Source organism: Loxodonta africana, chromosome 1 (assembly GCF_030014295.1).
Source record: "Loxodonta africana isolate mLoxAfr1 chromosome 1, mLoxAfr1.hap2, whole genome shotgun sequence".
NCBI lineage: Eukaryota > Metazoa > Chordata > Mammalia > Proboscidea > Elephantidae > Loxodonta > Loxodonta africana.
In genome coordinates, this window is record NC_087342.1 from 115639909 (window position 1) to 115655498 (window position 15590).

Below are 15590 nucleotides of genomic sequence, written 5' to 3' on the forward strand. Positions count from 1 at the left end.
AAGAAGATCAAAGCCCCTCATAAGCCTAGTGAGGAACAATTATATGCCCTGAACCCAAACCAATAATTGTTGGGTTAATATAGACTATGACCTTCAACTCTGAGTACCACATATCATTTGGCTCCTTCCTTAAATCATCAAGAAGTAAGAGCAACCACTGCTTGCTGTTCTGTGTACATGGACAAGATGGCGTAGGTCTCTTAGTTCACTTTTCTAGGCAAAACAGAGCCAGAAATGAGTTGTTCCTTTGGACAATATGTTTGTGACCAGAACACACAGTTTTTAAAAATGTTCTCAGTAGCATGTCTCTGGCCAACAGAATAAACAGCAACAACAACAAGAATGGAGTTAAGGAAGCATTTTTATGCTCCAAAAATTATGCTTTAGCAAACACGAGTGTTTCTGTGATTCTTGCAATCCAACAGGGTCATTTTTAACTGGTCATGCCCCTCAGAAAAGAGCAAGTCCTGGAAAGTCCCTGGTTTTCACAGCACCAACCCTACCCACAGGGCTAAATGTTAACAAGACCTACTGCCCTCCATATTCCTACTACGCAAACGGTAGCCAGCTTTGCATGCCAACCAAGTATCCAGTGTACATCAGTTAACAATCATTTATAAGCACCCACTATGCGCAAAGCTCATAGTGGGAAAGGCCACTATTTCACGCTTGTCAAAATGCTTTTATGTTCAAGGGGCTTTCCCATCAATTTAAAGTTGCCTCAATTTAACCTCCCAGAAAACTAGAAGTCATATAAGTCAAGCATCATTAGCCCCACTGTATAAGTAAAACGACATGGTACTATACAACAGACAAGGGCATTGGCATCAGGCGATCTTAGTTTTTTGTCTTAGATCCACCTCTTTCCATTGGGAAACCTTTGGGCAAATCATTTACCTCTTAAAACCACCTGAAAAAATGTGAATAATAATTCCATCTTTGGGGAATTGAAAGCATTTAGAAGATAAATGATATTATGGTTATCACAATCATTAATTAGGAAAGTGAGTCCCACAGAAGTAACTGAAACTTCTAAGGTCACACATCTGACTTGGGGTAGGACAAAAACTCAGACACATCCCCTCAACCCCCACCCACTGCTGTCAAGTCGATTCTAACTCATAGCGACCCTACAGGACAGAGTAGAAACGCCCCATAAGGTTTCCATGCAGCTGCTGGTGGATTCAAACTGCCAACCTTTTGATGAGCAGCCCAGTTCTTAATCACTGCGCCACTAGGGTTCCCCCCTCACCCCTTCAACCCCAACCCAGGGTTATTTCCACTAGACTAAATAGTCCTGCTTACTCAGTGACTGACCCAATTATGCCTGACAACGCTAGCCAAACTATGATCATTTATGTGGCAAGTGAGTTCATTTAAGGGCCCAAAAGTCTGTTGTTCATTAGAATAAATGCTGATGGCAGAAAACAAAAGGCTGTGAATCATAGTGGATACAGAATTTATCTGGTGGAAGGACTATATTCCTGTTGGTCAGCCAGAAGGCTGGCTTCAGAGGGGTAGATGGAATGTGGTATCCTCCTCCATTACCAATCTCTGCAGCTTTGGAAGGCTCCACAGCATCCAGCCTGGGCTCCACACGTAAGAAGAGGCCTTCTCCGCTGGCGTTGACAGCAAGACCAGAGGGTCTCACCAACATCGAGACACGGTGCTCTCCAACTGATAGCACGCCCATCTGACAGACCACATACGTTAAGTTTGAGAAAATAACTTCACAACTTGTTTTGTTCACCGTAACCTGCAAGGCCTGGGAGTCACCAGAGAAACCAGTTCCAATTATATGAACCAGTAGGTTGATGTCATTGTCTTAAAGGAAGAAAAACAAACAAAATAGTCTCTTAATGGTATCACTCCATTTAAGAGACCTTACTCTGACATCAAATGTTCATTCCCTCTCACCTTCACCTCCCAAAATTCAGGGAAGTGTATGCTGACCCAAACGTTGGGCATCTGCATTTACTTGGAATACCCAGCCCCCACCTAAAATTTTCTCAAACTAGTAATGAGATCGCAGCTCAATAAAAAATGGAAGTAAAATCAAAATAAAGAACATTCCAAAACAAGGCACAAAGAATATTTTAAGTCATCAAAAATCCATTTGTCTCTATTTCCAAATCATGACCATATTATCATTTTGATTGTTGTTGTTGTGTGCCTTCGAGTCCATTCCAACTCACAGCGACCCCACGTGACAGAGTAGAACTACCCCATAGGGTTTCCTAGGCTGTAGTTTTTTATGAGAGCAGATCACCAGGTCTTTTCTCCCGTGGAGCCACTGGCGGGTTCAAACCACTGACCTTTGGGTTAGCAGCCCAGTGCTTAACCAGACAGAAAAAAAAAAAAAATACACTTTCTGCTGCACCACTCAACCTCTACCTCATGAATTGATGCATCTTCTACCCACCCCATACCCAGACACACAGCCTCTAACAAAATTATTCTGAGTCTAAAGTTCACACCCAACTCAGTGCCAAGCCACAGATCATACCATGAGAATACCATGCAGAATGAACCTGGGGAGTTGAGCCTCGGAGGTACTGAAAAGAACAGGAACCTGAGCAATAAGCTGGTATATCATTCACTCGCACAGCCACCTGAAAAACGCAATAGAATTAAAAACGAATGTATGCATTCCATATGCACAAAGGTATTTATAAAGTACTTGTGCAGTTTTCCAAAATTAAAATGTGTCACCAAAAAAGAAAAAAAAAAACCAAACCCACTGCTGTCGAGTTGATTCCAACTCATAGCGACCCTATAGGACAGAGGAGAACTGCCCCATAGAGTTTCCAAGGAGCACCTGGTGGATTCGAACTGCCAGCCTCTTGGTTAGCAGCCGTAGCACTTAACCACTAAGCCACCAGGGTTTCCTTTCTTTTTTTTTTTCTGGTAATAAACCCTAAATTATAGTGAATGGCTCAAAACGTCAAGTTTTATTAAAATGATGGTGGGTATACTGAAACCTAATATTTCTGCAATTAAATATGCTAAACTTGGGTCAATTCCCTCTCTGTCTTATATAGAAGTGAATTTAATGTAATTAAAACTGCACAAGGACTTTGTAACACTCTGTATTTTCAACTGAGTACTCACTCCCTCTGAAAAGTCCTTTCTTTACTGGTAAATGCCAACAAAGCAGGCATGTTCCTTACACCATCTACATGTCTATATAAGAAGCTCTAGTAGCACAAGAGTTAAGTGCTCAGCTGCTAACCAAAAGGTTGATGGTTCAAACCCACCCAGCAGCTCTGGGGGAGAAAGACCTGGTGATCTGCTTCCATAAAGATTACAGCCAAAAAATCCTATGGGGGAGTTCTACTTTGTCATATGGGGCGGCTATGAATCTAAATCGACTCAACAGCACCCAAGAACAACAACAGGGTTTATTTCGTTTTGCGTCTTTTTTGTCCTAAAATGGTGGGTCCCCTAGAAGAAATCGTATGTCTTCCCCTCTCACTGGAACTAATGTTAACCTAGCAGAACTCAAACAATACTAATAGATGAGGAAGGTTAAGCAGATATGCCTCGAATGCCTCTCTACAAATAAAAAAAATGGACTAAAAGCACCACACTATATTTATGACTGTTTATTTATAGACGGGAAGGAGCCCTGGTGGGACAGTGGTTAAGTGCTTGGCTACTAAAGGAAAGGTCAGAGGTTCAAACCCACCAGCCACTCCATAGGAGAAAGATGTGAGAGCCTGCTTCCACAAAGACTACAGCCTTGGAAACCCTATGGGACAATTCTACTCTGTCCTATAGGTCATTATGAGTCACAGTCAAGCAGAAGGCAACGGGTTTTGTTGTTTTTATTTACAGAGGGGAGGGGGACCAGAACATCATGGGTGATAAAGAACACTTCAATTTCATCTATACTGTTTAATTTACACGTGAGGACCAAAGACAAAATACATATATGAAATTATTGACAATTGTCGATTCTTAGTTTGGGTACCCAGGTGTGGGTTATCTTATTCTTTGTAGTTTGGGATTTTAAATTTTTCTCATGTTCAAAGTAGATGATGAGGTTTGGGGACCACGGTTTCAGGGGATATTTAAATCAATTGGCATACTAAAATCTATTAAGATAACATTCTGCAGCTCACTTTGGAGAGTGGCGTCTGGAGTCTTAAATGCTAACAAGCGGCCATCTAAGATGCATCAATCGGTCTCAACCCACCTGGAGCAAAGAAGAATGAAGAACACCAAAGATACAAGGTAATTATGAGCCCAAGAGGCAGAAAGGGCCACATAATGCAGAGACTACATTAGCCTGAGACCAGAAGAACCAATGACTGTCCTGACAGGGAACACAACAAAGAACCCCTGAGGGAGCGGAAGAGTGGCGGGATGCAGATCCCAAATTCTCGTAAAAAGACCAGACTTGATGGTCTGACTGAGACTAGAATGACCCCAGAAGTCATGGTCCCCAGACCATCTGTTAGCCCAAAACAGGAACCATTCCGAAAGCCAACTCTGTAGACAGGGATTGGACTACGGGATAGACAATGGTACCGGTGAAGAATGAGCTTCTTGGATCAAGTAGACTGAGACTATGTTGGCATCTCCTGTCTGAAGGGGAGATAAGAGGGTAGAGGGGGTCAGAAGCTGGACGAATGGACACGAAAAGAGAGAGTGGAGGGAAGGAGTGTGCTGTCTCATTACAGGGAGAGCAATTAGGAGTATATAGCAAGGTGTTTGTAAATTTTTGTATGAGAGTTCAACTTGATTTATAAACTTTCACTTAAAGCACAATAAAAATTAAAAAAAAAAGTAGATGACTTATAACAGGAATATGGACACAAAGAGAAAAAGCCATCTTAAAGTGAAAAGGAATCAACTTAGCTGATTTATTTTCCAACTCAACTGTGTGGTGGCATAAATCATATTTAGCTATAAGGTTCTCTTTTATTTTTGTACCATAATAATAACATTAACAATTACGATAATCCAATGCTGTGTTTACAAAGCGCTTATATTTTAATAGCATTTTACAGACTCTGTGGGAATAGAAAGAAGGTAACTGGAATTATCCCTGTTTTACTGACTGGAAAAATGGCCCTTGGGAGATAAATCAACTGAGCCTCATTACAAATCAGTGAGGGGCTGAGTTAGACTGAGGCCTGCACTCTGGATGGCCCATCCACTCTCACCTGAGTGCGCTGGTTGGCAGTCACCAACATGTCTCCAAATATGGGGCCAAGAAATACTCCACCATCATATAGCACACGAGTAGTTACAGCAGGGCTCACTCCAGTTAGATTTTCATCAGAGACCTGAGAAGGTTACATTTCTGGTGAATTCTGTCATGGAACAGAAGTCTAATCTTGATTAAAACAAATGATAAGGGGTCTTTTCACATTCTGCTTAAGATAATCAGACAGTTAAAAAAGTGAAAATGGGGAGACAGAGGATTAAAATCTAGAAACCTAACAGGAAGTAATGTCTAATGAAAGCCCCAGTAGACTAGAGGAGTAATTTATTTGCAAGCAGAGTTGTCTAATGAGTCACAATACCCCTATTTTCTCTATAGGTCTTGATATATTTTGCTTCTATGTGCTTCTCTATTTTACATGTGTTTGCAATCCTAAACACTAAAATAGAATGTAAGAAAACAAGTGTTACGAAATAAATGTAAGGACTCCCATCTTCCCTCTACTCCACCCAAGTATCTCATTTGAAAACCAGATGACTGGGGTAAAATTTCATCTTGGGCTCCATTTTATAATAACCAAATGCTAGAAGATCACTAGATTATTTTTTAAAACTCTAAATATGAAACCACAGCTGGTTTTGTCATTATCCAAAGACAGCAAATCCTTTTCCAAACCTCCTTCTGCTACGCCATCTGCCTCCATGATAATCTAAGTCAATCACATCTGCTTAAATTACCCAATAACAGATGTAGAATTATCGTATGGTGGACACTGACCAAGGAACCCTGGTGAAAGTGGTTAAAGCAATCAGCTGCTAAACAAAAGGTCGGTGGTTCAAACCCACCAGCCGCTCTGTAGGAGAAAGATGTGGCAGTCTGTTTCCATAAAGATTTACACCTTGGAAACCCTATGGGGCAGTTCTACTCTGTCCTATAGGATCACTATGAGTGAATCGACTCAATGGCAACTGGTACGGGTAAAGTACTCTCAACCAAAAGTGAGCTGGGAAAGAAGATGGTGGGTTTAGATTGCTTCATCAGGAATACAAGACACAAAAAAATTGTTGAAAAACTTCCAGAAAGATAAATCACAGGACTCCTTTTCGTGAATATTCCAACAAAATTAACGATTCACGTCAGTTTCCATTTGTACAATTCTGATGTTTTGTTTTTACACAAATTGCTCCAGGGCACCAAATCTATACCATCAAAAGGGATATCGTACATACCTTGATGAAAATGGGCAAATCCCCAATCTGGGTGGACCAGGAGAGTGTCCACACATGTTCGTAGCAAGAGCTTAGATCTTCTTTCACCGTCAAATCACTGACATTGAGGTACATGGATGTGAAGTCATCAGCACTGCTCTGCAAGAGTTTGCGAAGATGGCCCGGAGAAATGTGCACAGGGACATCTATGGGAAAAGATTTTTATAGAGAAAATACGAGACACTACTCTACCTTGCAGGGTCTCATCATCAAAGATAACAGAAATAAATGTCAAGAAGCTGACTAAAATTTGCAGGAAAGCTTCAAGATGAAAATATAGCTTCAAGAGAACCCCAGTCCTAGCTAAACCATTTTTCTCTCAGGAAAATACAAGTAGCTACCAACTTTCTGGAGTCCCTGGGTCAACGGCAATGGGTTCGATTTTTTGTTTTGGGTGGTACAAACTGTAACTGTGCTCCACTGCTAACCAAAAGGGGGACGATTCTAGTCCCCCGAGAGGCACCTCAGAAGAAAGACCTGGCGATCTACTTCTGAAAAGTCAGCCATTGAAAACCCAGCGGAGGATGGTTCTATTCTGACATGCATAGGTCACCGTGAGCCAGTCGACTCAATGGCAACTGGTGCTGGGCCCACTTTTCACATTGTGACGCCTTTAATCAGTATCACTACCACAGAGCAGAAGACACAGTCACATCAGACCGAACCATCTCAACACTGTCAACTCAGCATAAACTCCAGACACGCTAGTAGTGCCCGAAAGTCTAATTAAATAGTGGAGTTTCTCTGGAAAAATTTAGCTGGCCCTGTAAACAGAAAAAAGTTGGCCACTTTTCAGAGAGAGTGGGAGAGGCACATAGCAGCTGACCCATAAAAACGCAGCCAACCCAGCTGAGGAATGCTGGCATCCAACTTCAGTTTCTCTATTAGAATTTCCTTTAAGCCCAACCACCTGCTTCCCCATTCCACATCCCCACAGAGAAATAACAACACTCTGCGTTTGAACTCTGCTTGTTATTGAACCCTGCTTCATGCTTTACCAAAAGTTTCCATTTCATTAGCTACTCACAACAGCCTGTGAGGTAGGTTAGGAGGGTACGCTAACACCGACTTTAGCAATGAGGAAAATGAAATACAACGAGCTTCGGATGCTTGCCAACCAAGTGAGTGAGAGAGGTTTAGATTAAAAGCCAGGTTGCCTTCTACCTACTCAACAGCCTTGCCTTATTCCACACTGCCCTGAAGCGTTAACAAAACACTACTGTATTTCCAAAGGAGCTCTGGTGGCACAGTGGTTAAGAGCTTGGCTGCTAACCAAAAGGTCTGTAGTTCAAATCCACCAACTGTTCCTTGGAAACCCTATGGGGCAGTTCTACTCTATCATATAGGGTTGCTTTGAGTCAAAATTGATTCAACAGCAAAAGGTTTGGTTTTGGTTGGTTATTTCTAAACAGGAGCCCTGGTGGTGCACTGAGTAAGCCCTCAGCTGCAAACCAGAAGGTGGACAGTTTGAATCCACCAACCATTCCTCAGGAGAAAGATGTGGCAGTGTGCTTCTGTAAAGATTTATAGCTTTGGAAACCTTATAGGGCGGTTCTACTCTGTCCTAGAGGATCACTATGCATTGGAATCAACTCAATAGCAGTGGATTTTTTTATATTTCAAAAATGCAAACAAAACTCTCATCTTTTTAAAAAAAATTTTGACACTAATACATAACTTGAGGGATGTCATCATTTCAAAAGGCCAGGTTAAGGCTGACTCTCCCCAGTTGTTTTGTGGGCAGTGATATGAGGAACTTTAGCAATAGAACACTGTGGCACGTAAAGTCTCTCTACCCAAGAGCAGTGGCTCTTGTCCATGAGATGGCAGAGAAACATGGCCGAGTGGTAATGAACTTGGTGCTTATTCACCCATAACAACCTAGGGGCCCTCAACTTTTCCCAAGTTCCTCCATCACAACAGACCCCTCCATTCCTCTCACCCAAGCGAATTCTTTGCAAGCCCAGCATCTTTCTGCTTGGGAGGGCAAAAGACTTCTGGACCATGTGTCAATTTTTACACAGCCACTCCTGAGTTCTCCTGAATCTTGCTTCTGATTGCTCTCTTTTTCTATCAAATAAATAGCATGTCATAATCACTTCTAATCTTCACTCTTCATGAAATGTGTGTACTCCTAAATATTTAGATATTGTTCTACTTTAGTGGAAACCCTCTGGGGCAGTTACACCCTGTCCTATAGGGTCACTATGAGTTAGAATCGACTCAATGACAACAGGTTAGTGGCATCTAAAAGCTCTTTCTACATTTGTTATGACCATTAAAATCCTCTATAATATATGGTGTCCTCATTGAGTGTAATGCTGAAGGACCACAGCTACCATTGGCTCAGAGAACCCCTAGAGAGAAAAGTACAGACCTAGGAATCAAACACCTGAGTTCACATCTGGGCAAGTGTCAATATATTGGGCTAAATGGTAGCCCCCCAAAAGATATGCTCACCTTCTAATCCCTAGAACCTGTGAGTATTATCTTATAAGGCAGAGTGAATATTACTTCATATGGCAAAAACTATGATTAACAAAGGGACAAATATTATATGATTTCACTTATATGAAATATCTAGAATAGGCAAGCATATAGAGACCAATGTTTATCAGTGGCTCACAGGGGCGGGTGAGAGAGAGGGGAAAGGGAGAGTCACTGCTTAGGGGACACTGAGCTTCTGTTAAGGATGATGGGCAAATCTGGAAATGGATAATGACAGTGGTTGAACAACATGATAAACATAATGTCACTGAATTGTACCCATGAAGAATTTTGAAAAGGCAAACAATTGGTTACATATATATCTACCGTAATAAACTATATATGTGATTTAGTTGAAGATCTTGAAAAGAGGGGTTTGTCCTGGGTTACCCATGTAGGCCCTAAATGCAATCACATATATTCTTATGAGAGGGTTTTGAGACAGAAGAGGAGAGGGTGATGTGACCACAGAGGCAGAAATTGAAGTAATATGGCCATGAGCCAGGGAATGCCTGCAGTCACCAGAAGCTGGAAGAGGCAAGAAATAGATTCTACCCTAGAATCTTTGGAGGGGGTGTGGTCTACTGGCATCTTAATTTTGGACTTCTAGCCTCCAGAATTGTGAGAGAATCAATTTCTGTTGTTTCAAGCCACCAAGTGTAGTCATTTGTTTTAGTAGCTCAAGGAAGCTAATACATTCCATTTCCACATCCACAACATTAAAAGGCTGGGATGCTGTTTACCTGACAATGGCCCTAAAAATGTAAATGAGAAATGCTGAGCCCCAATTGCCTTTTTACCAGGTATCACTGTATTTGAAAGCTGAATCCGAAAGTGTCCTCCTAAGGGTGGACTTGTCCTCTGTAGTCGCTGTGTTGTCTCCTGGACCAATTTGGAACCTTCTTCTGTTCCTTCAGCCTGCAACGAGCTGTGACACATCAAAAATAACATTAACAACAGCAACCCTCAAGAAGTGCCAGGCCAGACAAAACATAGCCTCAAAGACCAGGCAATCTCCCATGTTTCCAGGCCATACGCTCCAGCTCCCAAAAACTTGGTGACCCTCTCCTATCACAGCAGGAAAAGTGTAGTCTAAATACTAGGATTCTCTAAGAGCATTCCACCCTTGACTCTGCACTGACCCTGAGAGCTCAGGGATCCAGAGGGAAGAGTAATGGTTCTGATGCTGAGCCAGAGCCGAAAGGGAACTTGGTTTTCTCTAGTATATTTGCATAATCAAAAGAAAAGTCAGTGTTCTTCAGATGCTCTGCCCATCCAGTATCCCAGGTGACATACAGGCTATTCCGTCTAGCAAAGTTCCTATCTCTTCCCCGTGTACAAGCACACTCCCTGCCTAATCCTGCTTGTAATGTAACAATTGTGTTAAATAAACTGTGACACACCATGCAGTGGAATACTGTTCAGGCATTAAAAATTACATTTTAGAAGGATGTTTAGTGAAATTGGGAAATATTCAATATACACACTTAGGTGAAAAGGGCAGGTGACTCATATAGTATGCAACATCTGGTCCCAATTCAATGCTTAAAAACTAAATACATGGCTTGGGAAAAAAAGCTATTAGAATATGAATTCAATATGTTAATGAGTGTTATCTCCAAGGAGAGGAATTATGAGTGATTTTTACCTTCTTCTACGGGTTTTTCTTTATTCCCTAAATTTTCAGCAATGAATATATACCATTTCATAATAACAGTATTGCTGTTAATTTTGTTAGGTGCCATTGAGTCAATTCCGACCCATAGCAACTCAACGTGACAGAGTAGAAGTGCCCAAAAGGTTTTCTAGGCCCTAAACTTTATGGAATCAGATCACTGTCTTTTCTCCCACAGAGCCACTAGGTGGATCTGAACCACCAACATTTCAGTTAGCAGCAGAGTGCTTAACCATTGCGCCACCAGGGCTCCTTCAAACAATATTACGCACTACATATTGACCTACACGAATACAAACATACAAAGACAGACAGAGTGATATGTCTAGGTTAGGGGAGGCATCTGGAGTGCCCAATCTAAAAGTTGTCCTGTCTTTGTTAGGCTGGTGACTCTCAGAAGGAGCTAAGGGACTTGAAGAAAATCCAGAAAAGAAGGTTGTCAGGACCACTCCAAGTGTGCGCCTGCTCAGAATAACCTACATCAGCCTCTGCCGCTTCGGAGTTAATGATGTTGGTGTTCAAAGCACAGGACAGCAGGACAGCCAATATGGCAGGCTCCCTTTCAGCCACTGAACCTCTTACGTCTTCATTCTACACGAATTTTTTTTTCTTCTTCTTTCCTCCTAATCCCCCAGAAGGGCATAGGACACTAAGTCAAAGAGAGTAAAGCACCAATTCAAGCTTTCTGTGCCAGCCTTTAAGGAATGGTCCCAAGCCTGTGGAAGGTATGAGAACTCATTTTGGAGCACGGCAGAGAGACTGGAAACTTTTTTTTTTTTTAAGGAAGAGCATCTCACCTCCTCCCATTCTACTGTACTTTAAGTGAAAAAAGAACTAGAGAATACATGTGTTCCAGGGTCTCAGAGGACCCTCATCCTTAGTTACTATTTTGTAAACAGTTAACTCCCATTGCTGTTGAGTCAATTTCAAGTCCTAGTGACACAATAGAACGGAGCTGAACTGCCCCATTGGGTTTCCACGGCTGTAATCTTTACAGGAGCAGATTGACAGTAATTAGTACCTAGAAAAGGTACTAATTGGTTACATGCTCAGCTACTAACGGAAAGGCTGGCCAGTCGAAACCCACCAGCCGTTCCATGGGAGAAAGATGTGGCAGTCTGCTTCCGTAAAGATTTACAGCCTTGGAAACTCTATGGTGGTAGTTCTACTCTGTCCTACAATGTCACTATGAGTCGGAATCGACTTAATAGCAACAGGTTTGCGTTTGGTTTTAGTCGTTAGAAATGCTTGACTATCAGGAAGTCATGCTTATGGGGCTCTAGTGCCACCTAGTGGTTAGTTCTTAGAAACAGCAAGTTTCACTCAGAATATTTCATTTCACTTCAAAGGATTTGAAAAAGGTTAATACATGCAGATGGAATGAAGGGCAAGGGAAAAAAAGATGACAGTGCCAATATGAACTAATGGAAAGTTTAAAAATAGAACTATTTTAAAACAATTTCACTAGAAACAAAGGGCTTTCATCCTTTAAGCCATTTGTTCTCAAAATATGGTCTCCAGATTAGTAAAATCAGCATCACCTGGGACCTTATTAGAAATGAAAGTTCTCAGGCCTCATCCAAGACCTGCTGAATTACAGACTCTTGGAGTGGGACCCAGTAATCTGTGTGTTAACAAGCCCTCCAGGTTAGTCTGACAGGAGTCAAACTCAAGTTTGAGAACCACTGCTTTAAGCAACAAGACAGGTAGCTTTTTCTGATAAGAGTCCCACCTCTGTACCCCAAAACCAACTAGCAAGCCTAAGGAGGAACAGACAACAAAGACCACTCCCTACCGTGCAGAGATGAGTGGGAGCTCCACGCCACACCCTGCCGACCAGAAAGTTACGTTGTAGACTGGAAAGGATCCCACCACGGAGAGTGATTCCACCAGATTCCCACCTGGGCGAGCTGTGCCAGAGTCAGCCTGAGAAACTAGAGATCAAAGATCCAATTATTATTAAGTAACTCAGGATGGGAGACCTGCTGTATGGGAAACCCCAACTGGAGATGCTGAGTTACTTAGACCTCAGCACCCATTAAAACAGAGTCCTACCCACCCGCTGCCACGTGACGCAAAGGAAGAAGAGACAGTAGGACCCACTATTTGGTTTAGTACCAAAAAGAAAATGCAAGGTCATGGCTCAAGGAGAGGAAGATTGATCTACAGTAAAAGTCAATAAGCCCTGAGCCAGCCACCCTGTGCCCTCAGAGGCACTCCTACAGGTAACCTATTGATGCACAGACCACCATCCTTTCTTCATTTCCTTCCAAAGCTCCCTGGCAACACCAAGAATGCACGTCTGATCTTGTTTAAAACAGTGAATATAGACCCCGGATAAGCAAATCATTATTGAAGAAGAAGAACAAAGTAGGAGACCCCATACTAGCTGATCTCAGAACCTACTATACAGCCATGGGAGTCAAAACAGCCTAGAACTGGTAAAATGACAGATACATAGACTAATGGGACAGAATCAAGAGCCCAGATGTAAATCCATTCACCTATAGTCAACTGATCTTTGACAAAGGACCAAAGTCCATTAAATGGGGAAAAGACAGTCTTTTTAACAAATGGTGCTCTCAAAACTGGATGCCCATCTGTAAAAAAATGGAACAGGACCCATACCTCACACCATATACAAAAACTAACTCAAAATGGATCAAAGACCTAAATATAAAACTTAAAATGATAAAGATCATGGAAGAAAAAATATGGACAACACTAAGGCTCTAATACATGATATAAATACAATACAAACCATAACTAACAATGGACAAACACCAGAAGAAACTATATAACTGGGAGCTCCTAAAAATTAAACACTTACGCTCATCAAAAGACTTCACCAAAAGAGTAAAAAGACAACCAACAGACTGGGAAAAAATGTTTGACTGTGACATATTCGTCAAGGGTACAATCTCTAAATTCTATAGAATACTTCAACACCTCAACAACAAAAAGGCAAATAATCCAATTAAAAAAAAGAGTCAAGTATATGAATAGACACTTCACCAAAGAAGACATTCAGGCAGCTAACAGACACATAAGAAAATTCTCACAAGCATTAGCCATTAGAGAATTGCAAATCAAAACTAAAATGAAATACCACCTCACCCCAACGTTACCGGCAGTAAAAAAAATACAGAAAATAACAAACGTTGAAGAGGTTGCAGGGAGATTGGAACTCTTATGCACTGCTCATGGAAATGTAAAATGGTACAACTACCATGGAAAACTATATGACACCTCCTTAAAAAGCTAGAAATAGAAATACCATACAATCCAGCAATCCCACTCCTAGGAATATATCCTAGAGAAATAAGGGCCATCACACGAATAGACATATGCACATCCATGTTCACTGCAACGTTATTCACAATAGCAAAAAGATAAAAACAACCTAAGTGCCAATTAACAGATAAATGGACAAACTGTGGTATACACACACAATGGAATACTACACAACATTTAAGAACAATGATGAATTTGAAAAAATCTCACAACATGGATGAGTCTGGAGGGCATTATGCTGAGTGAAATAAGTCAATCACAAAATGACAAATATTGTATGAGATCACTATTATAAAAACCCAAGAACAGGTTTACACACACACAAAAAAAATCAATCTTTGATGGTTACGAGGAAGGGGGAGGCTGGGGAGGGGAATTCGCTAACTAGATAGTAAACAAGTGGTAACTTTGGTAAAGGGAAAGACTATATGCAATAAAGGGGAAGTCAGCACAACTTGACCAAGACAAAGTCATAGAAGCTTCCTAGACATACCCACCTTGAGGGACCGAGTTAATGGGGTTGAGGGCTAGAGACCATTGTCTCAGGGGACATCTAAGTCAACTGGCATAACGTAGTTCATAATGCAAATGTTCTACACCCTACTTTGGTGACTAACATCTGGGATCTTAAAAGCTTTCAAGTGGCCATCTAAGACACATCTATTGGTCCCACCCTGTCAAGAGTAAAGGAGAATGAAGAAAACCGAAGACACAAGGAAAATATTAGTCCACAGGACTAAGAGACCACGTAAGCCACAGCCTCCACCAGCCTGAGCCCAGAAGAACTAGATGGTGCCTGGCTACAACCACCGCTGGCTCTGCTAGGGATCACAACAGAGGGTCCCAGACAGAGCAGGAGAAAAACATAGAACACAATTCAAATTCACAAAAAAAATAAAATAAAATAAGCAGACTTACTTGTCTGACAGAGATTGGAGGAACCCCCCAAGACTATGGCTCCCAGGCACCCTGCTAATGCAGAACTGAAGCCACTCCCAAAGTCCACCTTTCAGCCAAAGATTAAACAAGTCTATAAAGCAAACAATAACACATAGGAGAATGTGCTTCTTAGTTCAATCAAGTGTATGTGATCAAATATGCAACACCTGCCCCAAAGCAAAGAGAAGGCAGGAAGTGACAGGAAAACTGGAAGAATGGACATGGAGAACTCAGGGTGGAAATGGAAAGGGGGAGAGTGCTGACACAACGCAGGGATTGCAACCAATGTCATAAAACAGTTTGTGTATAAATTTTGAATGAGAAGCTAATCAGCACTGTAAACTTTCACCTAAAGTGCAATAAATTTTTTTTTTAATTTGATTATATGAAGTGATTAAGAAATATAAAAGACAGCATTAGACTGAATGGGCTCCTAACTGAAGACTCCTTCTGTAAGCAAAAGGAAACTTTAGGCTAACCAATGAGATGCTGCCAACTCAGCTAATCTTCACATAACTCCGTATCCAGGTCCTAAAAGGTTAAACACTTGGTTCGAACCCATCACGGGTTAGCTTGCTTCACTTCCGGGTTTGTCTACTAAAAGCGCTCCCCTCCTATTCCTGGGTGGCGCTCCCTGCCACTTTCAGTTTTGAGTTGCTGCAGATATACAAATGTCGTGTGCTCGAATGAAATCACCAACATTTTATTGAAGACTGATTTTTTTCTTCATTTAACAGAGGCACATAGTCGAAGT

The 15590-nt window shown here is 41.6% G+C and overlaps 1 protein-coding gene across 1 annotated transcript in view; it reads right to left on the minus strand.

The window, feature by feature from the left end:
* Positions 1-15590, minus strand: part of PKHD1 (PKHD1 ciliary IPT domain containing fibrocystin/polyductin) — a 595384-nt gene that overhangs the window by 523213 nt on the left and 56581 nt on the right. The window contains exons 21-26 of the mRNA XM_003404439.3: positions 12399-12537; positions 9729-9856; positions 6403-6587; positions 5172-5294; positions 2507-2612; positions 1549-1824 (exon numbers count right to left, since the gene is read on the minus strand). Of these exons, the coding sequence (XP_003404487.2) occupies positions 1549-1824; positions 2507-2612; positions 5172-5294; positions 6403-6587; positions 9729-9856; positions 12399-12537 (957 nt within the window). The remainder of the gene's footprint in view (positions 1-1548; positions 1825-2506; positions 2613-5171; positions 5295-6402; positions 6588-9728; positions 9857-12398; positions 12538-15590) is intronic.